Consider the following 25,350-nt stretch of genomic DNA (forward strand, 5'->3'; position numbering starts at 1 on the left):
TTCAAATAAACCCAACCAAGATGGCTACAGCCACAGAGAGCAAGGTTTCCCAGGCAACGGAGAAAGCCAAGCTTTCTGCCTGCCCTTGCAGGCCTAAGCCTCTACTCAAGCTACAAAGTTTCAATTATAGAAGGTAAACAAATCCAAACAGAAATGGCGGCAGCCATGGAGCTGGAGAGAACAGGCCAGGGTTGCCCCCGGCAACGGAGGAAGCCAAGCTTTCCACCTACCCTAGCTGGCCTAGGCCTCCACTCCAGTTTCAATTATAGAAGGTGAATTAACCCCAACAGAAATGGCTGCTGGTCACGGAGCGAGCAGGAAGCTTGGCTCCGCTCCAGGATACAAAGTTTCAATTGTAGAAGGTAAATAAATTCCAGATACCAGGGCCTCCGCTTGGGTTGCCAGGGGGTGTGACTGGCCTGCAAACCACCACAGGCCCCTTGCTCAGGCTGCCCCACACCTCAAGTGAACCCCCATCCTGATCCGGGACACCCTTCAGGGCAAACCAGCTGGCCCCCACCCCTGCACCAGGCCTCTATCCTATCTAATAAAAGAGTAATATGCAGATTGACCATCACACCAACACACAATATGGCTGCCCCCATGTGGTCAAAGATCCTGCCCCTATGTGGACACAAGATGGCCACCACAAGATGGCCAGCCGGGGAGGGCAGTTGGGAGGCACCAGGCCTGCAAGGGAGGGCAGTTGGAGGCGATCAGCCCTGCAGGGGAGAGCAGTTAGGGGTGACCAGGCCGGCAGAGGAGGGAAGTTGGGGGGCAAACAGGCTGGCAGGGGAGCAGTTAGGCATCAATCAGGCTGGCAGTGGAGTGGTTAGGGGGTGATCAGGCTGGCAGGCAGAAGCGGTTAGGGGCAATCAGGAAGGCAGGCAGGCGAGCAGTTGGGAGCCAGCAGTCCTGGATTGTGAGAGGGATGTCCGACTACCCTCAAGGGGTCCCAGATTGGAGAGGGTGCAGGCTGGGCTGAGGGACACCCCCCCTCCTTGCACGAATTTCGTGCTCCAGGCCTCTAGATATATTCTACTTTAGAACTTCTTAAACATCCACTAAACCAGCATAAAAGAATGTTAAAAGTTATAACACTTTTATCACATAATCTGGGTGTTTTTGTAACTGTCTTTGACATAGCACCCTACAAAGTGAACCCTACAATCTGAACCAAAGAATATTGATTCCTGAAGATGGTGTATGATACAAGTTCTGTGATCAAATAAATCTGGGATACTTACATACTATTACAACTTCTTGGAAATTTGCAAACAATATTAGTTATCAAAGGCTATAAATATCTGAAGCAACAAGTTTGGCATTTTAAAACTGGTATTTTCCCAAATAACTAAATTATGATATATTTTCCTTCATTTGATAGATTGTTGTTTTGTTTTGTTTTTTGAAATCTTTGGAAATATGAGTCTAGGGTTCAGAACGCATATTCATGAGGATCTAGGACCATCTCAAGTCCCTAATATTGATGAGGAAGTTCTAAGAAACAATCCCAGAACTATGCAACCTTGAATTGGCCATTCTAGAGCCACTGTAATTTCCATGCCTTTCCAAATAAATTATAAGGAAATAAAATTTCTTCAGGATGCCATTCATCCCCACTAGGGGCTATAGAAAAAAAATGTGGGAAATTATTGGAGATTCCCTTAAAGTTTCCCTACAAGTGTGGTCTGAGATAATTAATACATTTATTTTATTAATTCATTCATTCAACAATACTTCAGAGACATGAACTATGTATTAGATTATCTTTCCAGTCTTAAGGATGTAGAAGTGAACAAAATAATGAAATCTCTGTCTTCAAGTGTTAAAGTGTAATATAAAAGATACAAAATAAAGATGTGTACTACATAAGTACTAATAAGTATTATGAAAAAAATCAAGGAGGGTAAGGGGCTAGAGAGTAATGGAAAAAGGATGGCTATGAATGGCATCCATGAGGGGATGGTATTTGGGAAGAGACCGAATGAAGCAGGAAGTGAGCAACAAGGAACGCACGAAATGGGGGCTTGCTGAGTTCAAGAAAGAGGAAGGAGTCCTGTAGTTCTTGAGGAAATGGGGAAAGGGAGAGGGGGTGAGAGGAGGAAAGAGAAAAATAAGGGTAAAAAGAAAGGCATGAGTAAACAATGTAGAATCGTGTGAGCAGTAATAAGAGATTTGAAAGTACTGGAGTTTTGAAAATATGGGAGTAAGATAAGCAGTAGGAGTTCAGTTTTCAATCAATTTGGATATTAGGTAGAAGACAAGTTCTTATTAATACCTGTATTATATATTTTAAAAATTCAAATTTGTTTGATGGACCCAAGCCCTTAAACACATGAATTTTGATTCTTTAAATTGCCATGTTAGCTGTAGTATGTCCAATAAGACATTACTTATGTGATTTAAACACACCAAAAAAAAAAAAAAATCCTGTATATTGATTCTTAACTCAGCCCTCACATTTGAGTCACTGGAGAAATTCTTTAAAATGCCTTTGCAAAAATTGACTTCAGAGATTCTGGATCATTTTTTTTTGTGTTGAGGTCCTGGTATCAATATTTTTAAGAAGTGCTCCATGGGCTTATAATGTACAGCCCTGTTTGAAAATCACCTCCATCAACTTCGGTTATGAATGCAATAAAATAAAAAACTAAATATCTCAAAATACAAAAGCCAAACTGATAGGCTTGCTTGGGGGAGGTAGTAGGATTGATGTAGTGGTCAAAGAGGACTTTGACACATTTAAATGCTCAAAGTGAGACTATGTTCATGATATCTATACAAACAAAGCATATTTAAATTAAAATGGAAAATTTCAAAGAGAAACAAAAAAGTTTATTAGCTTGGTTTATAAAGGTACCAGAGGCCTGGTGCACAAATTTGTGCACCAGTGGGGTCCTTCGGCCGAAACTGACTCTCTGATATCCTCTGAGGGGTCCTGGATTGAGAGAGGGTGCAGGCCAGGCCAAGGACCCCATGGGTGCACACTGGGGCTGAGGACACGGGAGGATGGACAGCCAGGGTGGGGCCGTGGGAGGGCTCCAGAGTATGGCTGGCCCATCGCGCTCAGTCCTGATTGGCCAGACCCCAGCAGCAAGCTGACCTACCAGTCAGCGCGTCTGCCCCCTGGTGGTCAGTGCACATCATAGTGAGCGGTGGAGCGGCCTTACCATATCATTAGCATATTATGCTTTGATTGGTTGACTGGACAACCGGACACTTAGCATATTAGGCTTTTATTGTATAGGATGCTAACAAGGCATGTAATTTTTCCCCTGTAGGGACAAAACTGTTTGAGCAACGGTCTCATTGCATCATTTCTTCTAAATGGCATTTTAATAGTGGAAAGGGGCAAATGAGATGATGCCAGCAAAAGTGGCTGGATCATATTTCATTGGCTTTGCATTTCTCTCTCATAGCCAACAAATCAGGAAGAAGTATTTAAAACTTACCCTGTGCTGATGCAAGAATATGAGGTTTAAGCCTCTGATTTAGGCCATTTAAAAATGTTGGCCTAATGGTCATTTGATCAGTTTGGTTTGGCAAAAAAATCTCAATGTGAAGAAAGTAAAAAATAAGGTTTTTAATCTTAAGAGATCCTCTCTCTAACATTGAGAAACATACCTTTATGTTTCTCAGCAGATTTTTAATAAAACAGTGAAATAAATGTGGCATCAATTTACAATAAGAATAGTAAATTGTATCAGAAAACCAGCAAGTTCTTACTGGATATACTCCTAACATTTCACAAAATATATTTGGGTTTGACTCTTATTCTGATGCTTATTTTTCTTTATTGGTTCATCAAATTAAGCACTGACTCTTAGATTTCTCATTTGTAAAATGGGAAAAAATATAGTGTCTATGCGACTGTTCTGAGGATTGTGTGAGATATTACATGTGCTGTCTTAGAAGTATAAGAATATGTACAGGAAAGACTATGAGCTTTGGAATCAGACCAGGAGAATGTGAGCCCAGACTTCATTTGCCTGGACTACATTGGTCAACAATTATTCTGAAAATCAAATTCTTATTCTGAAAATATTTTTGTCACAAAACAGATTTGATAAATAGTTTAGGTAAACTGTGGACTATATTATTTACTCAGTGTACTTTTATATCTGCTCTTGTCACCTCCAAATATTTTATCAGGACTAACACCATTTTTGCTTTCTTCTTTATTTTCCTTTCTCTTTTCCTCTTTTTTTTTCATTGTCTTAACATTGCCCTATTAATTTGTTCCCAAAGGCATGCAATTAACAACACTACATTGGATGCTCAAAATTTTGAGTATATTAATATGTTTATCATTAGTAATATGATTACAAAGAGGTACATGGTGGCAAATAATATTGTATATCAATTTTTAAGTATGATTTTAGAATACTGAGTTTTATTTTCTATTTCTCTAATTCTTATTTGATATTTTTATTTCCTAGAAAAGAAAATGTGGCCATTATCAAATGAACACTATGTGCCAATTTAGATCAGATCCATTACCCTTTTATGAGCATTTGACCATCTGAGAGCTCAATGGACTTATACCAAGCAATCGTTAGCCCTTTTTACATCATAATCAAAACAATGATTTATAGCAAAATATATATCAAAATATCCTATCTTTTTTATTATAATATTTAAATCTATTAATTTTTGCAATAGAGAACTCTTTTGGGTATTATCCAGTGATCATAAGGTACTTTAGATATATTGTTTTCATGTTCAATGGAATTATTACCTAAAGAAATCATATAAAATCATCCAGTTTAAATGTTCTATTTAAAAAAAATGTGATTTCAAATAATGACACATTTTTATTCTTTTCATAAAAACATTGCCATAGGAAGACCAAAGACAACTTTATGTGATGGCAAATACCCTAGAAGATGGGGGAATGACGCAGGACCTGGCGGAGGTAATAAAACGGCTGTGGAGAGATCCGGGGATTCAGGCCTGCTTTGAAAGGTCAGCTGAGTATCAGCTCAACGATTCAGCAGCTTAGTAAGTGAATACAGTTCGACAGGAATTGTAGTGCAAATATTTACAATTAAGAATTATAACTGTATACTCTGCACTCATGCTCACAAATAAGAAAAATAAATGGCTTTTCATTTTATTATACCAAAATAAAAAGTAATTCAAGAGAAATAAAAAAGATCAATATAATATAAATGAGATGTAAAAAATATAACCAGGGGAGCATCCTATATAATAAAACCCTAATATGCAAATCAACCGAACAGCAGAATGACGGGTCGCTATGATGCGCACTGACCACCAGGGGGCAGATGCTCAATGCAGGAGCTGCCCCCTGGTGGTCAGTGCATTCCCACAGGGGATCACCGCTCAGCCAGAAGCTGGGCTCACAGCTGATGAGCGCAGAGCTAAGGAGCAGCAAGCCGAGCAGTAAGGAACAGTGAGCAGGTGGGCAGTTAGGAGTGAGGGGTCCTGGACTGCAAGAGGGATCCCGTACTGCGAGAGGGATGTCCGACTGCGGGCTTAGGCCTGGCCCTGGGCTTAGGCCTGGCCCTGGGGGGAATCAGGCCTAAGCCAGCAATGGGACATCTCCTGAGGGGTCCCGGACTGTGAGAGGGTGCAAGCCAGGCTGAGGGCCCCCCCCGCACCCCCCCCGCACCCCCCCCTCCAGTGCACAAATGTCGTGAACCAGGCCTCTAATTTTAAATAACTAATTTTGAAATTATTTTCCTGAGAAGATCTATATGTTTTAAATATGTTCTCCAGACCAGCCGGTGTTGCTCAGTGGTTGAGTGTCAACCTATGAACCAGGAGATCACTGTTGGATTCCAGGTCAAGGCACATGCCTTATTATACTTGTAGCAGTTGCAGCTACCAAGATTATTAGCTGATAATGGCAAGCAGAAATTTAGGGGAAAAAAGCTCAATTCCTTAAGAAAGCATTTAATCTCTGACCTACCCTAGAACTACTCTATAATTGGACTACTGCTATTATGTAAGACTAAAAATAAAAATAAAATCCTTGTGCCCTAGCTGGTTTTGCTTAGTGGATAGAGCATTGACCTGTGGACTGAAAAGTCCCGGGTTCAATTCCGGTAAGGGACACATGCCCAGTGGGGGTGTGCAGGAGGCAGCCCATCAATGGTTCTCTCTAACCATTTATGTTTCTATCTTTCTATCCTTCTCCTTTTCTCTCTAAAATCAATAAATATATAAATATATATATATATATATATATATATATATTTTTTTTTTAAAAAAGACAAGTGGCAACTAATTCATTAATAAATAAATAAATAAATAAATAAATAAATAAACAGGTAAATAGATAGATAGATAAACATGTTTTCTCCAAACTAAAAAGAATTGATCATTTTGCATCATATTCAACATAAACACAGCATGGTGACATGCACACTAAGGTTGGGCTATTCATTTTGTCTCTATTCATGTTATTGAAGTCATGGTCTGCGATAATCTGATTAATGACATGCTTTGATTCAAAGAGTTCTAGAAAAAGCAGTGTATTGATATTCACAACACTTGTACATTGTGGAATTCTATTTTGAGTCTCAAGGAAGACTATATAATTTTCACAGCTATCATCCAGTTTGCAGTTATCAGCTACAGGGAAGTTAGGAAGTTGTGACACTATAATTTCACTAGAGGCCCAGTGCACGAATTCGTGCACCAGTGGGGTCCCTTGGTCTGGCCTGCGTGATTGGACTGAAACCAGCTCTTTGACATTCACCAAGGGGCCACGGATTGCAAGAGGGTGCAGGCTAGGCTGACGGACCCCACCAGTGCACAATCAGGGCCAGGGAGGGACCCAGGAGGATGGCCAATGGGGAGGGACCGTAGGAGGGCTCCAGGGCATGTCCGGCCCATCTCGCTCAGTCCTAATCAGCCGGACCCCAGCAACAAGCTAACCTACCTGTGAGAGCATCTGTCCCCTGGTGGTCAGTGCACATCATAACAAGAGGTTGAGAGGTCTTAGCATATCATTAGCATATTATGCTTTGATTGGTTGAACAGCCAACTGGTTAACCGGACACTTAGCATATTAGGCTTTTATTATATAGGATTATCAAAATGACTTTAGGTTTCTATTTTAGTAACTGGTTCTTATCTTATCCCAAGGTCACATGCCTACAAGTACGTGTGTGCATGTATGTAAATATAGTTTCATTACATATTCTATATTTCAGTCCATGCATATTAATGTGTAAAAGATATAAATAGAATCCTTTTGATGACCCCCCAAACACAACATGCCAAGAGTAAGGAAAAAAACAACAGTAATGTGAAAGTGAAACAAATGAAAGATTAGTTGAGGACAGAACAATAAAACTTGCATGATCTTCAGATTTTTAATTATGATGGGCAGAAGGATTATGGAGAGAGAAAGAAACATAAATTCTAGGAAAAGATAACAGTCTTCTGTGATTATTCATTTATATTCATTTTAAATCCCAAACCCAATGGATACATTGTCCTTTACCAACTCTTGTCTCACTGATGAAGTAGAGAATGAACATCATCCTATGATTATATAAGCTTAAATAACTGTTTTTATAAGTGTCCCAGTACATAGTCACATTTTAATACTAAGAGGGTTGTCAGTAGTATAGAAAAATATTTGGCTTTTCTATATGAATCATTAATAAAAAGCAGTCAAAATTAATAAGAAACTTATATATGGAATATTTTCATTAAAAATTGGTTAGCAAAGTTCAAAAAAGGGAGGAAGAAAAAGTTAGTTAGATGAATAAATGATAGAAATCTGTTATTAGTTTTAGATACAGATTATTGTTTAATATACTTTCCCTTAAAATGTATTTACAATTATATTATCATATGTTTATCAAGTTCTTTGCTCTTGAATAGCAAAAAGTATGTACATATTGTAGACAAAATGGGCAGACAAAATGACATTTTATTGTATTTTCTAGTTGTTTTCTTTATTTTGACACATAAAATGTGGTTTATACTGGGACTATCACAATATGGATTCATATTAAGAGCAATGTATCTGTTCTTCAAGTTAAACACGTGTACACAATATCTACTTGCAGTAGAATAACAACAGGAAAGTTGATTCCACCTACATAATATACCCCATGTCTAAAAATAATTTCAGATAAAATCAAGACAAATTAAATATTAACATTTTTCTTCTTAGGGATCCTTTAAAGAATGATTAAGTAAAAATTTGCTAAGAAAAATAGCTGAATGGCTATTATTTTCTGCCAAAAATTAACATTTTTCTAAAATACTGAATGACATTCAATTTTTAAAACTTGTTAATATAATATCAAATCAGGACCATATTTATGTCTACTTCAGATGCATTATATAAAGCAATGGTCTCTTTCTCTTCTTCTCTCTCCCTCCTCTTTCTTCTCTTTTATTTCCTTTCCTCCTCTCTTTTCTTCCTCCCTCCCTCCCCCTCTCTCTCCCCCTCTCTCCCTCTCTTCTTTCCTTCCTTCCTTTCTCTGTCTTTTTGTGTGTGTGTGAAAGAGACATATTTGTTATCCTCTCAAACATAGACACCCTTCAAGATGAAGCTAACAGAGATGAGTCCTAGCAATGTAAGGAAAAAGAATACTGTTTGTTGGCAACATAGCACCTCCCCCACTGTCACTACCAGCACACTGAAGGAAAAGCTTCACGACAATGGCAAACAAGGGAAATATTTTAATTAATATTTGATTATTTACTCACTCGGACTGTCTATTGTGCTATTGAAATTGCATGTTTTAAGATTTAACATAGACTTGACAGAAAACAATGGTATTTTTACATGATAAAAAACATTAGGAATTTTTAAGTGATTTGTGTTATATATATTTAGGGCCTGTGGTTTGGTTTAAGTTTTAGTCTACAGGCTTGAGCACACAAATCCTATATTTGTTTATAAAAACAAACATTTAAAATGCAAATCTGCCACCCTGCTAATGCTTCTGTTTTGCTTGAAATGATTTATATATACAAATAGAAGTACATTAAAATGTGACTTTACCAAAACATTCATTTGCCTATTATTAAAATAAATTAAATATCTATCATGGCAGGTATGTTTCCGTTTTGTTTCATTTTGTTTTTGCTTCTGCATGAACCAATTGACCAATAATATACCTACCACCAATGCAGACTTTGTCCATAAAAAATGCACAAAGAAACTTGATTCACAAAATAAAAAAGTAGGTAAGCTAGGAAAATATTCCAATACTTTCTTCTGACATATTTATATCTTTATTTTTTCTCATTTTTTAAAGATAAGTTAAACTCTGTTAGAATAAAACGGAGTGATATATTTTCACATTATTACATATATGTGTTTCTGGATTGTGATTGTCTATTTGTCCTTGGCCAAAATTTTTGCCTATTCTAAGTTTATTTCAGCTTAAAAGGAGAAAGACCCTTCAAGAATATATGATCTATATTGCTGTTGGATTTTTTTTTAATAATTACTCTTTTATTGTTTAAAGTATTCCACATAGTAGTATATATATCTCCTTTTTTTTCCCCATTGACCTTCCCCCAGCCTCCCCTACCCGCTGGCACATGCCCTCATCCCACCCCCCCACTGTCTTGTGTCCATTGGCTGTGCTTATATGCATGCATACAAGTCCTTCAGTTGATTTCTTTCTCCCCCTCCCCAATACTCCCCAGCCTTCCCGCTGTAATTTGGCAGTCTGTTCAGTGCTTTACTGCCTCTGTATCTATCTTTTTGTTCATCAGGTTATAATGTTCTTTATTTTCCATAAATGAGTGAGATCATGTGGTATTTTTCTTTCATTGCCTGGCTTATTTCACTTAACATAATGCTCTCCAGGTCCATCCATGCTGCTGCAAATGGTACTACGCTGCTATAAAAAAGAAGGAATTCTTACCATTTGGATTTATTTTTTTAACCAATGACAAATAATTTGCTTTTTTAAGGCATTGTGCTAGGTGCTAAGACATAAACAGTTCTTCAACTTTTAAATGACTAATATTCAAGTGCATCCTACCTCTCAAATTTTATCTGAATGAATGAAAACCCATCATGATCTTTCTATTTAAGCTATACGTATATACTTGGTTCATTATACTGAACAATTTTGTCATAAAAACCTTACTGGTCTATTGCTACCTCTAACATTTTTCCAGAAATAGCCATATTGCTAAGCTACTAAAACCTTTGTATCAAAAATCTAGAACAGTGATTTTTCAACTGTTTTTAAAGCAATAAAACACTTTGTTTTAGGATCTGGTTTCAAGGATGAAGGTAGGAGTAGTTTCTTTCCTCTAATCCAACAGACTCATCTTATAGAGCACTGAGCTTAATCAGACTTCTTGCCTTTCATCACTCCTAGACACTGTGAGCAGAAAGAGAACAGAATCACCCTGGCAATAGTAGGGTTTTTAAATGTGGCCTCCGGAGAGGGTGACACACTGATGCCGTGATGGAAGAGTAGAGGAAGTGGAAGTGGGTACAGTGTGTAAGTTCAGCTTCCTGTCCCCAGGAGTGCTACTGGCTCAGGGGTGGGTCGGCAATTTTGTGAATTAGTTCCACTGTGAATAAGCAAGAAAGTCAAACATTTCTTCTGTCATTGGACTAAGTGGATATAGTCATGGAACTTGATGAAATTTGTTTAGAATCCTAAGCTAGAAAAATCCATGGAAAACAACACAATAACTTTCAAATCATGATATTAAAACCAATCACTCTTAAAATTCAGTGCCTAAATACAAACTACAACATTTTGAGACTAGTCCAGTGATCATAATTACAAGGTAACATTTTTGGAGGATGTAAGTCTAATAAAGAGAACTTTTCTCTTAAATGTCTATCTACACACCAGCAAGCATATCACATACCTTATAAAATACAAGCAAAGGCAACATTTATCTATCTGCTTTTAAAAGTGTCCCTACCCCCACAGGTCAGCTGTATACCACACTCAGTGTAATGCAACATCCCTGCCACCAAGTTCTTATAATTCTGATGAGCAGAGTTTGAAAATCACCAATCTGGATTTTTATAATTTTAATGGACTCTAAACAACAACAACAAAAATCATTTACAAAATTAAAGACATATATGCTATTTTGTTTTGTTTGTTTGTTTTTATTAGCTACCTTAATGATTTGGACAGAATAACAGCTCCTGGATACGTTCCAAATGAGCAAGATGTTCTACATTCTCGAGTGAAAACAACGGGAATCATTGAAACTCAATTCTCCTTTAAAGACCTGCATTTCAGGTATAAGCAAATATATATTTTAACTATTAATAAAAAATATGTCATGCTCAATATTTCTGCGCAGAGAAAAGCTCTAGTTCATGTTTAAGTGCGGTGACTCCTTGGGAATGCTCACTAGGCCTCTTTACCGCTGTCCTTGCCTGCCTGCCTATAGCCTCACACGTGGACCCTCATCCTGAGCTCCATCCTCTCTTCCAAGAACAGGTGGGAGCTAGACTTTATTTTCCTCATCCTTGAAACTGATATCCCACTTAAAAAAGAAAATATATTTAAATAACATTTAAGCAACAGGTGCTAGAGGTCCTATTTCCTTTGCCTTCCAAGCCTCCCATTTGCTTGAAATACTCTTATGAATTTACTTCCTTAATTTAAAAATGCAAATAATTGAGAAGAGAATTATTTGAATATGATGCTGTTTACTGGAATAGCAAGGCCTACTTTATAAGTACGGTTTGGTTATAAAATGATCCCATTAGTTTCATTGCCATTCCATTATCAAGACCATCTTAGAAATTCTTTTGCCGTTGGACTTGAGCTCCCAAAGGAAAACCCTTCTATTATAGAAAGAAATAAAAATCCATATTGTAGCGGTAGAAAGTGTCCCTTGACACTTAAGCACCTCTCCCTACCAATTGTGGATAAGGTGGAATATTAAACATTAAAACCAGGTTCCATATGTATCCTTTAGTAATGAAAAAAGCCAGTAAAGTATAATTAATAAAGTCATTCATGCATGCAGTAATGAAAATATTTTTGAAAAGTAGAAAGAAAAAAGGTGCCATTAATTATTTGTATCAATTTGTGGGGGGAAATCCATTTTAGTGGGGAAATGTTTTAAGGCATTTTAAGTATTAAAATTGGTAATACACAATAGCTAATTACAATAGTTATTACAGGATAATTTACAAGTCAGTGTGGAAGAAAGCTCTTTAAAATGTATCCCTAAATCTCAGGCCCACAAATAGTTAATTTTCGGAAAGGTGAGTGACAGAGCAAACCAGGGTAAAAGGACTGCAAAGACTGGGACACATCCCCCGTTGGTTAGGTGGTAAGCAAAGCTTATCTGCAGTCCTGTCATCACTGCGGAGCATTTCCTCTTTGGCCACTACTTTCTCCAGGCTCCTGATCTTTGGTCTAGTTTCTGGGGTTTTCCTTTGGGAGCTCAAGTCCAATTGCTCTGTCCTCTGCCTGCCCTAAGTCTCTCAAAGCATTTCTGGCACACTTGCCTTTTCTTTCTTACTCTCCTTCCTCCTCTCCAAATTTCTCACTGAAACACAGAGGGAGGTATAAGCCTTGGGTCTAGTCCTTCCAAGTTTTCATCCCCAGGTTCTCCATTAAAGAACAGCAGTTGTTGAGGAACAAAGGAACCTTTTCTTTACTTGTCTAATGAATTTACTGTAAAGTCCCAGCAGAAAGTTATCACTTGATGTTAGCATGTCTTACACAAGCTAATAGCCTTTCCCAGATCCTGGATTGTCTGGTTCATTAGGTTAGTTTTGAAAATTAATGTCACATATCAAACACCTAGAAGTTCACAATCCTGGTCATTCTCAGAAACCCTGGTCTGTTAGTATCTTCTCAGAAATAGGTAGGCATCATCATAAATTATCTTTTTTTATAAGTAGCTGTTCCTCAAACATTTAAGGCACAGAGCCTCCGTCCTTGCTGTTCTCTTCGCCTAAAATGTTCTGGCCTTGGATGTCTGCAAGGACTGGCTCCTTCTTAAGTCCTCAAATCAAATGCTATCTCCTCAGGGGGCCTTGACCATCCTATTAATCATCCTTGCATATCCCTGTCACTACTACACTCAGCAGTGTGCTGGTAAACATATAAGAACAAGCTCTCGGGGGCAGGGAGAGAGAGAAGGCTTATCTGTGGCCCTTGATTATTTCCTTGGTTTAAATAACTTGACAATGTCCAGTTTCAACTGACCAACATGTTGTCACTCAGGTAGAGTTGGGAAGAACTGCAAAGAAACAGCACTTACTAGTTACACCAATGTGAGCCGGTGTCATATCATTGATATATTAAACTACATTTTTCTCTTTTGAAAAACCAATATATGAAATTGTTTCTTTATCAATTTGCTCTTTTTGTTTCTGTTTCTGCCTCATACGCTCTGAGCTCTAGGAGGCCAAGGGCCGTGTCTGTTTACAGCTCTATCTTCTGTGATTATCAGCATGACCAGCACAGAGTGGGCACACAGTCAATTCCTGCTAGATGAATACATGTACTAGTTCAAACATTCTATGTACATTATCTTTACACCCTCACTGTCATATAACCAGCTGGGCATTGCAATCCTTATGTAGAATCAAGAACCAAGGAATGGAAGCTAAGCCCAGCCAGCGTGGCTCAGGGGTTGAGCGTCGACCTATGAACCAGGAGGTCACAGTTTGATTCCTGGTTGCAGGCTTGATACCCCAGTAAGGGGCAAGCAGGGGACAAGCAGGAGGCAGCTGATCAATGATTCTCTCTCATCATTGATGTTTATAGATCTCTTTCTCCCTCTCCCATCCTCTCTGAAATATATATATATATATAAAATTGAAGCTAGAAGTAGGTGAAACATTTCCCCAGAATCATATATAGAAGTACTAGAAATGTGATTAGCATGCACACATTTCTAATTTCAAAGACTGCACTTTTTTACACTGCATATCACTGATGGGCTATGGATAACTTGGTATGAAAACTATTCTTTTTCTATAATGTATGTGCTTCTTCTAGTATTGGTCATTCATGAGTCCCCTCAGAGAGAAGAGGGAAAGGGGAATAAAATCAGATGACAGCCTGTTGGGGAGATATCTTTGAGCTGGCAGGCCCCTATGGGACTTCACAAGCCTGTGCTTCTAAAACCGGGGCACATGATGATTGCCAATGAACTCACTAAACCTCAGAAGTCATGTTCATTTCCTGGAACATCTATTTCACTCAGAACTAAATATAAATATTCACAAATGTGTAAAGCAAATATTCTGAGTAGAATACATTTGCAATTTTAAAATAACAGTGTTTTAAATATATTTTTTCTCACAATAGGCCTCTTCATTAATACATGATTGTTTTTTTGCCCTTTTGTAGTTCAGTAGTTAATTTTGTACACATCATATTAACTCCTATAGGTATGGGTTCTCCTATTCTACTTTCATACACTGCTGGCCCTTGTGGAGGAATGAGAAACGTTTTGCTAATTCTTTATTACAATATCAATGCCAAAATGTAAGCTGTTGTGAAATGAATTATGAAGCCCTGTTAGCACTTACTTTGACACTAGAGGCTGGGTGCATGAATTTGTGCACGGGTAGGGTCCCTCAGGGTGGCCTGCAGAGATCGGGCCCCAGCTCGTGCCCCCAGCCTTGCAGCCTTGCAGCCCTGCCTGGCACCCTGTGTTGGCCTGGCACCGCCCCCTCACCTGCTTACCACCCCATTGTAGTCCTTCTCTCGTCGGGGCCCATCAGGGCTGGCAGTGCCTCCACTGCCACCTGCTGCCAGCACCATGTTGCCAACACCCACCATGTTCCGTGCCACCCCCTGGTGGTCAGTGCACGTCATAGTGAGCAGTCGAACTCCCGGTCGAACTCCTAATAATTGAACGACCGCCCGAGGGGAAAATTTGAGTATTAGGCTTTTATTATATAGGATAGCAATTCCTACATTATCCAACTACTACCTCTTTGCCATCCACTAAAACCACCTTTCAGCTCTTTTCTTTTCTTAATAGGTTTTTCTTTCTCATTGACTTAAGAAGGTAAGTTATTAAAGGCATCTTCTATGAGGAAGAAAATGCAGAAAATTTCTCTACAAAATATTTTTTAAATATTTAAATTTTACTATAAAAATATTAAAGAACAGAGTTATGCCTTTTATAGAACTTTTTAAAAATATATATTTTTATTGATTTCAATGAGGAAGGGAGAGGGAGAGAAAGGTAGAAACATCAATAATGAGAGAGAATTGGCTGTCTCCTGCACAACCCCCACTGGGGATCAAGCCCGCAACCTGGGCATGTGTCTTGACCAGGAATCAAACTGTGACTTCCTGGTTCTTAGGTCGATGCTCAACCACTGAGCCACACCAGCTGGAATTTAGGGAATTCTTTAAAATCAATTAAATATGTTTTTAAGTTGAGTCACAGCAATATTAATCCCTTAATAAATTCTCACAATTAAGTCATCTTTTTTTCTTTTTCTGTAGTGCTGAATAAAATTATCTAAAAGCACACAGGCATGTAGTGTGAAATTTTGTAGTATTTCAAAATAGAAAATATAAAAACAATGTACATTCCAATTTATTTCAGAAAGCACCCAGGTATTAAAATATAGTGCATTAGCATTGATTTGTATTCACATAGCATAAATCATCATATTACTATTTAAAAACTAAATACTTAATTTACATGTTGAATTATTCAGGAGTTTTAAACAGGAACTTCAAAATGAAAAATTATCTCTGCCAATGTACTGTATCATTTTCATGTATTACATAATTCAGTGGAAATTACCTAGAGTTCTTATCAAATCAGAATGCCAACTGTCAACCAGATAAAATTAATTACCTATACAGATGTTAAAGTACTACGTAAATGAAAAATGCAATGCAAATGCAAGATCTTTTATTTTTTTTAAATAATTCCTCAGGACAAAGAATTTACAGATTTATCAGAATTTATTAACAATTATAGAGAAGTCACTTTTCATGATTAAAAAACAATTGAAAGACCATAAAACTATGCAGAAGTCAATGAAAAGAGCTCAGAAAATATTACAACATAAAGCTTGAGATATTTTAAATTCAATATAATTATTTTCAATGTTCGAATGTATCTCATATAAAATAAATTATAGTTTTCCTGAATTTGGAGTCATGCGCACTGTGTTAATTTCTGGGAGGTAGACTCATCTCAGGAGTGAGTCTGGTGTTTACCTAGCAACTTAGCTTTGTTATTCTCTACTATGTCTCATAGAGCAATAACTCATGTATACTATCTATTTGATTAAGTTATGTTTATGGTTAATATTACCAAAATAGTAAGTTATAGAACATAATGTGTGATTTATTCTAGTGATAGAATTTATTTTAATGAATTTATAAATTATATCATTCAATAATTAGAGAATTATATAGTGGGCATTTTAAGTTCCAAACATGCACATAGACTTAGCAAAAAGTACGTATATAATTGTCCTAACAATTATGGGAGTTTAGAGACCCTGGCTCCCTCATGGTTGTACGTCCTTTGGATTCTGTTTTTTTAACCCCAAACAATTAAGGATTTTAGAATGACCTCTCTGTGCATATACTTTATGTCTGCAAGTATCTACCCTGATTTTTAGAACAGGGCACAAGACAAAGACTGGATTAGGCCATTTTGCTATGGCTCTGTAGTTATGACACAGATCCACCTGTTAACCCTGTCATGTAGCCATCTTAAGAGGTTGTGTAAATTGTGTTAAAACCAAGTATCTTGAATAAATCTCATAATTTAATAATTTAAAATAATAATTTAAGTATATAATTTAAATAAAGTCCTACTCAGATTAGATCTTATTTTTCTGAGGTCAAATATGTATATGTCAATAATTATAATTTTTCTAAGAGAATCACATGCTTATAGGATGAGCAAAAACATTTAACAAATAAATTAGCTGCAGTAGCATTATTTATTTTTAGCTATCCTATGTTGTATAATGGTTTTGCAAGCACTGTAAAGGGCAGATTAATAATAATCTATTCTGATATGAAGTATGAATAATCTTGTGTAGTAAATATTTAGCCAATTGTTTACCATAAACCCATAAAACTAAAAAATTTATAATAGACTATAATCTCAACAGTTTAGTCAACTGCTTAATGTTAAGCTATAAAACTCTGATGACTTGGCCTATATTAATGCTATGGGCAATTTAACAAATTATTGATATTCAGCTATGAGTTAAAAGCCTGACCAGTCAATTTACATACATTTCAGGCATTTAAAAAGTTTAAAAAAAAGAATTCTAACTTAAGTACCTTACTTAATAAGAAAATATGTATTACCAAAAATAAGAGCAAAATCTTTTACCCAAAATGAGAACTGCAAGTTCCAATCACTATTATTATGGCACTCTGGTTACCTTAACTGTTTAGGAAATTGAGGGTATTCAAGCTGTATCACATGTCCATTTATCAGATTAATTGCCCATATAGATTAGCACAAAACAAATGTTCATCAGCAAGTATATGTGTTCTTTGTGTTTATTTTTGTTTTTCACAGCATGGTCATGATGGAATATAAACACACACACATGTATAAAATCACTTCCTCAGTGAAATGTATAATAAATAAATGCTCTACTTTGGGAATCTCCAAATTGTATCAATAGGATGTTATGCTTTATAGCTCTAAAATAAGCCTCAAATTAAAATTTAGAGAAACCCCTAAAGTGAAAAGTGATGTATGAAAAATAAATTATGACAATAGCAGAAAAGCATAATGTAAGTTTTCTTAGAGCTAACATTATATCCTGAAGAATCTATATAAAAGCAAAATTCCAGCTATTGATCTGATTTTCTAATGAACATTTTAGTTCTATAATGTTTTCATTACTAAGGACTCTCTGTAAATTATTTTTAAGTTAAAAATCTATCAACATGAGAGAAACAAGATTATCCTCTCAGAGATAAAATATTTGTTACCATGCAAAGAATCTGAGCAGTTATCTAAAGTCACATTAAGAATATTCTCAGATTTGCAAAATTTGAATATATCTGATCAAAAGTATAAATGTGATTAAATAAAGAAAGTACCAATCAAAATAGATGGAGATAGGTTCATTGTCCATAAAAGAAGATAAAAGAGACCCAAAACAAATGCTATTAGGTCTAACCCAAGCCCTGTTTAATAGGGAAAACTTAATCAATATATCTTGGAAATTGGCTCTTATGGCACCATCATTCTTACTGTGAAATTTGAATATTTGGCACTCAGTACAAATATCCCATTCATCCAGTGACTTTTGTCCTGGCTCTGTGATTAGTTAGTTCTCCTTTATAGGATACCCACCATGGAAGCAAACCCTGAAGAGAGGATTAGAGCAAAAAAAGAAACAAGAATTATGGAGGTTCTTACATGTTAAAATTGAGGGGTGAGAATACAAGGGGTGGTTTTGGTTTGACAAAGCCCACCATAAGTTTAAACCTAGTGATGTACACTCCATCCTCAACTCCCCAAGTTAATCCACAAGTTAATGCATTTTTGTCCAATGACAGTATCACATTTCTTTGCCAACAAATGATCCACCATATATTTATATATGGTTAAATGGAGAATATGTGAAACACCTAGAATCCAGACTATCTACAGTATCTCCATTAGTAAAATGAAACAAAACACCTGAAAGGTGGAGAATATGCCCAGTGAACTGTTTGGCATCACATAGAACCGTCTGACCAGAGGAGGAAGGACAGACTCCACAGCAAAGGTAATTGCAATTCACTTGATGAGGGTTTGAGACTTAACCAGATAATATGTCCTACTTGGGGACCTCTGGTCAAAGAAAGTAGATCTAAAGTTAATGATATTCACAACACACCATGTTCTCTCATTCCTTACACATGCACTTTACATTAAAATAACCCCTCCATGCCAGTAACATGGAATATACTCATTTACTTAGCAAATTTTTATTGCATGTCTATTGCATATCAGGGATAGTGCCTGGCACTGGGGATATAGCCATCACTACTATAGATAAGGTCCCTGCCCTCATGAGGCCACTATTCTATTAGGGAGATAACAGATACTAAATATGTAAAACACATAAATAACCAAACCAGTTAACGACTGATTGTGACAATTACTATAAAGGAAATTAAGAGAGTGGTGTGATAGAAAGTGAGGGATGGAGAGAGCCTTCTTGTGGAGGAGACAATAACACTGAGACCTGTTGAGAAAGAAGGGCTACATAAGGAAAAGGGGAATCATGTCACATGGAAAGGAGAGAGACAACAAAAGTCCTGAAATAGCAAAATTTAGGTTTATATTAAAGGAACTAAAAGAATAACCTTGTGATTGGGCTGCATTAAAAAGAGGAACATGGAATGAACTAAGCTTGGATAGGTAAGCAAGAACCAAATTAGCGGTGGCCTTAGTGCTCATTAAGCCAGTTTGTGTTTGATTCTAAGGGGGAAAAGACGCCACTGAAAAGTAGACCTCTGGCAATGGCCCTGGTCTGAAATGTTGGTGGTTTATCCAAGAGGAAAAGAGTTGGAAAAAAGTGGTTGAATTAGAAACTGCATTTTTTTATGTGTCCTAAATGGATGGTAAGGGGATGTAGGGCATTAAAATTTTAGTTTCTGTATTGAATTGCCATGTCCACATTGGTGCCTCGTACCAAAATACAAAAACAGAAGGAGAACCAAATATTCAAATATACCTCCTCTGAGTGAGTTTCATGATCCCTCAGGCTGAAACAAATCTCCCTCTAGGCTCACACTCTACCTTGTAGATTAGAATTTTGTTAAATAACATTATAATAATGTATTTGTTTTTCTATCACACAGAGAGCGCTTTGAAGATAGTGAGGATATTTTTTCATCTTTGCGGCAGTAGGTCTTAGCACAATGTCTAGGGCATGGATTTATTTCTGGGCTCTCTATTCTGTTTCATTGTGTCTATGTGCCTTTCTATGCCAATATCACACTGTTTTAATTAATATAGCTTTGCGATATAGTTTGAAATCAAGGAGTTTGATGCCTCCAGCTTTGTTCTTCTTCCTCTAGATTGCTTTGGCTATTCGGGTCTTTTGTGGTTATATACAGATTTTAGGATTGTTTGTTCTATTTCTTTGAAAAATACCATTGGGATTTTAATATGGATGGCATTGAATCTGTAGCATGGGCATTTTAACAATATTAATTCTTCCAGTCATGATCAAGTTCAATAATCATTTGAATGAATGAATGTAGGAAGAGCTAAGAAAACAGTCCAGGAATTATATTGTCAGAACTATGTTAGTTTCCAATCTTCTTGTGGATTATATTAATTTAAGAGTATATATAAATTTTGATCAAAATCTCCTAAGGCTAATCACTTTCTTACTAAAACTCTAAGCTACCTTAAATTTCCCACATGCTCAAAGTCAGTGTGTGATTTATTTTACTATAGTTTGCCTGAAGTAAAAAAAAGAAAATGATGAAATTTCTTCTTTGGTCCTTGAGCTGAAAATTGGCCAAATAAAACATATTTTATAATGAATAAAAACCAAAAGACTACCTTCTAGAGATATGCAAGTGTCCATTTAAAATTATAAAAGATAATGAGAATTTTGGAGGCTATTTGCAAGTTTTGTTATTCTATTATTATTTTTTTTAAGAATGTTCGATGTTGGTGGACAGAGATCTGAGAGAAAGAAGTGGATTCACTGCTTCGAAGGAGTTACATGCATTATATTTTGTGCAGCACTCAGTGCCTATGACATGGTCCTAGTGGAAGATGAAGAAGTGGTAAGTCTAAAAGGAATATAAGGCCAGGGTGAAAAACAAGCATTTTCAGTTTGCAATATTCCTACCACATTTTCCAACGCAATTAAGGCCTTCCAAAGGTGTTATTCCTAGATCCTTGTTTATCATGTCCAAGATTAACATTTTGCAAATAATAATTCTACGCATTTTCATCTTTTAAACCAAACAGAACAGAATGCATGAAAGCCTTCACCTGTTCAACAGCATCTGTAATCACAAGTACTTTGCCACCACCTCCATTGTCCTGTTTCTCAATAAAAAAGATCTCTTTCAAGAAAAAGTCACCAAAGTGCATCTTAGTATCTGCTTTCCAGAGTACACTGGTAAGATAATTTTCATATAATTACAGAGTAGTAAAAATTTATATAGATACATATTTCCTTATCTGGACCTTGACATGCAATATTTATGAGGTTGAGGCTTGTAGTACATTTGAGTCATGTGTGTGATCCAAACAGGAAAGAATTTTATAAGAGAAAACGTCCCTACTTTGCATTAAAGCAAAGCTCTAATGAATAAATAGGAGATGGTTCAATAGACTGGTGTTGGTACTCCATAATAATGTATCAAATGATGTTGCAAACATTAAACATTATAATAGGAATGCAAATTCTATAATATTTCAAATTGGAGTTTTTCATATATTTCCTAATGAAGCCTTGGGATGCTGTATTAGATCTCAGTACCTCCTCAAAGTCTGAATTAAATTTCCTGGAAGATAGCGTGAATGAATTTGAGAATAGTGGCACCCTTTCTTTTTCTAATTGTCCTAGATCCTAGAGTTTTAGTGTTGGTCCTATTAATCAGTAATTATAAATGTCAGGTTCTCTAGAAGGGTTATTTTCCCTTTGGAAATGTGTGTTTTTTTTTCCAGTTATATGTTCTGTTGTCAGTGAAATTGGGTCAAATGGAAATATTTATGATTTATACACAAATACAAGCAATTTCACCACTTGATTCATGAGTAACCCAAATGTTATTAGGACTATGGCATTCTGTCAAAATAACTATATGTGCTTGTCTATAATTAGTGCTTGTATCTTTCTTCTGTATTTATAAATATTAATTATATGTTCACACATTTATCAGATGATTAAATATCATGATTCTAAATTTTTATTTTATTTTAATTGATTTCAGAGAGGAAAGGAAAGGGAGAGAGAGCTAGAAACATCAATGATGAGAGAGAAACATTGATTGGCTGCCTTCTGCATGCCCCACACTGGGGATCAAGCTCACAACCCAGGCATGTGCCCTTGACCAGAATCTAATCCGGGACCCTTCAGTCTGCAGGTCGACGCTCTATCCACTGAGCAAAACCGGCTAGGGCTTAAATATTACAAATTAAATATATACTTACAATAATGCTTTCTTTTAACTACTAGAGTGTACTTCTTAGAGCAGTTTTTAGTTTAGAAGAGAAAATACAGAGTTCCCATATACTCCTCTCTGGTTAGCTCCCACAGTTTCCCCTATTATTAACATCTTGCATTGCTGCAATCTTGTTACAGTTGATGAACAGATATTGGTACATTATTAACTAAAATCAGCAGTTTCGGTCTAACTGGCTTGGCTCAGTGGATAGAGGGTCAGCCTGTGGACTGAAGGATCTTATGTTCGATTCCGATCAAGGGCATGTACCTTGGTTGCGGGCACATCCCCAGAAGCGGGTGTGCAGGAGGCAGCTGATTGATGTTTCTCTCTCATTGATGTTTCTAACTCTCTATCCCTCTCCTTTCCTCTCTGTAAAAAATCAATAAAATATATAAATAAACAAACAAACAAACAAACAAATAAAGCCAGCAGTTTGCATTAGTGTTAAGTCTTTGTGTTGTACAGGTCTATGGGTTTTACCAAATGCCTGTCATGTGTCCACAATTACTGTGTTTTTACAGAGTACTTTCACTGCCTTACAAATCCCTGTGCTCCACATTCATATTTCTCCCCACCCTCCAACCCTGGAAACCACTGCTATTTTCGCTGTTTCTATAGTTTTGCCCTTTCCAGTATGCCATATAGCTGGAATTATACAGTATGTGGCATTTTCTAAGGCCTTTCGCTTTTCAATATTAAATGCAATATGCACTTAAATGTCCTCCATACCTTTTCATGGATTGATAACCCATTTGCTTTTATTGTGGAATAATATTTCATTCTGTAAACAAACCACTCTCTGTATCCTTTCACCTATGGAAGGATATCTTGGTTGCTTCCAGTTTGGGGCAATTATGGATAAAGCTGCTATAAACACCCATGTGCAGGTTTTTGTGTGTACCTAAGTTATTGTGTAAGTGCCTAGGAGTACAATTTCTGGACTGTATGCTGAGACTACCTTTAGCTTCGTAAGAAACTGACAAATTGCCTTCACAAGTGGCTGTATCATTTTTGCATCCCCATCAGCAATAAATAAGAGCTCCTGTGGCTCCACATTGCCAGCATGTGGTGTTGTCAGTGTTTTGGAATCTTAGCTGTTACGTTGTTTTGAAGATCGTCCCTTGTGGAATTTTTCTCCCGGTAATAATAAACAAAGTCTTACCTTCTTGGGGAATCTTTATGCTACCATTCTATCCCCACTCAGCACATTCCGCTAAAGCCACCAGTGGGTCACTTTTAGGTGTCCTGTATTTGTTAGCCTTCTTATTTTATTTCCGCCTTTCCCAATTGATCTATTGTGTGTCCTGCTACTAGTCTAACTTCCTTAAGCACAGCCTTCATTGGCTCTTTATTTAACTTTACTAAAACATTAGTCAAGAATAATTCTCTATCTTACATTTCTCTCTTTAGCTACTTTGTTTAGTTAGCAACATAGTTCATAATCTGGCCCATACCACCTACTCTACTTGACCTCCTACAATCCCTCTACAAATATCTTTCATTTTTATCAAACCAGATTCTCCAAAGTGCACATTTAACTTCTCAACCCGACCCTGAAGTCTAGTGGTACAGGCCATTCTCACTCTCACTTTTGGTTTTTGCTCATATAATTTTTCTGTTCTCTTCTAGCTATTCCCTAAGGTCCAGACCAAATACCACCTCACTCTGCAGGTTACTTTATAACTTTTATTCTTTTCTTCATTTTGTTCATATGAAACCAAATGCACATATACACACACAGACTTTGGTATATATATAGGCTTCATTACTCACTTACTTGGTTGTGTAAATATATTCGTATTTCTCTTCTATTGAGGTAGAGGTTAAATATTAGCCACTTGAAGCCCTCAGTGGTTAAGTATAGTTCCCAGCACAAAGTAGGCATTACATAAATCCCGGATAACATAATCCCATTGCCAATATTGACTTTTTAGTACAGATTACATCAAATAGAAGCACACAAAGTAAAATCTTAAAACTTACTGATATTATTTATAATTTTATTCCTTATGCAATTAATGTTTAATTTCTTTTTTAACAAGGGCCAAATACATTTGAAGATGCAGGGAACTACATCAAGAACCAGTTTCTAGACCTGAATTTAAGAAAAGAAGATAAGGAAATTTATTCCCACATGACCTGTGCTACAGATACCCAAAATGTCAAGTTCGTGTTCGATGCAGTTACAGATATAATAATCAAAGAGAATCTGAAAGATTGTGGACTTTTCTAATCAACCGTTTTTTTCCATTCCATTCTTGCTTGTGTATGTTTTTCAAGATATAAAAGGAAAGGCGCTGTGTGATGTGTTGTTTTAATAGGTATTAACGTATCTAGAAATATAAGTAGCATTATAAAGCAAAAAGTTTTCATGCAAAGTTTGAATTTGTTGTCACCTGTATCTGGATCAGTTTTTATTTCTGTGGGACATTGAGGATGAGGCGTCTTTGATGTCCTCAGGTCTGAAAACTGGTACATAACGGAAATTCTATATCAGTACAAATCATTGACATTGAATTTGCTTCGAAATTAAGTAGCTTATTTTTGACTATAGAACAAATAAATAAAAATGCAAGATAATCCATATCATTTCCATTGGCCAGATTTTGAGAGGCATTCATTTTGGTTGATAATGTAACTGTGCCTGTACTTAGAGACTATTCAAAGGTGACACATGTGGTGTTTTACTGGGCCATTATTCCTATTCAGCCAGCTGCAAATGAAATGTTCACTTGTTGATGCAAAATTATATATGCAAAAAAGTGCATGCAATTTTATCTGTTTCCTTTTTTCCTTAGAAAATAGTATTAATGCTAAATTTACCTGTAGAATTGAAGATTTCAATAATCTATCTCTGCTGGTTGAAAACAGGGGACAATGTATGGTCAAGTACCAGTGTAAGGCTGTTAACAAGACTTCTCAATGGAACACTCATTTCCCCCATTTTATTCTAGAACAGTAAGGGACATTATTACAATTTATGGTTTGGGGTCAATTCTTAGACTGCAAGAGAGAAAACTAATTCAGTGTCTTATAATTACTATATTTTATTTTTTAAATAAGAAGTAGAAAGAAAGAGCGAGTAATTAGAAGATTTTTTTTTTAGAAGAGAAACACTGAGCTTCTCTCCTAGTACCATTTGATTCATGCTAAATGTCACATGGTATGCTAATGGTCAAAGCCTCCTTTTTAAAAGTTAATTTGATGCCCTGTAATCTAAATCATATTATTTATGAAGAAA

General features: G+C 36.5%; 1 protein-coding gene across 1 annotated transcript in view; it reads left to right on the forward strand.

Moving 5' to 3' along the window:
• The window catches only part of GNAT3 (G protein subunit alpha transducin 3), a 50,269-nt gene extending 25,927 nt beyond the window's left edge, over positions 1 to 24,342 (forward strand). The window contains exons 4-8 of the mRNA XM_008149604.2: positions 4,847 to 5,004; positions 11,103 to 11,231; positions 20,588 to 20,717; positions 20,905 to 21,058; positions 24,152 to 24,342. Of these exons, the coding sequence (XP_008147826.1) occupies positions 4,847 to 5,004; positions 11,103 to 11,231; positions 20,588 to 20,717; positions 20,905 to 21,058; positions 24,152 to 24,342 (762 nt within the window). The remainder of the gene's footprint in view (positions 1 to 4,846; positions 5,005 to 11,102; positions 11,232 to 20,587; positions 20,718 to 20,904; positions 21,059 to 24,151) is intronic.
• The last annotated feature ends 1,008 nt before the right edge of the window (positions 24,343 to 25,350 follow it).

The sequence above is a fragment of the Eptesicus fuscus genome, chromosome 14 (assembly GCF_027574615.1).
Source record: "Eptesicus fuscus isolate TK198812 chromosome 14, DD_ASM_mEF_20220401, whole genome shotgun sequence".
NCBI lineage: Eukaryota > Metazoa > Chordata > Mammalia > Chiroptera > Vespertilionidae > Eptesicus > Eptesicus fuscus.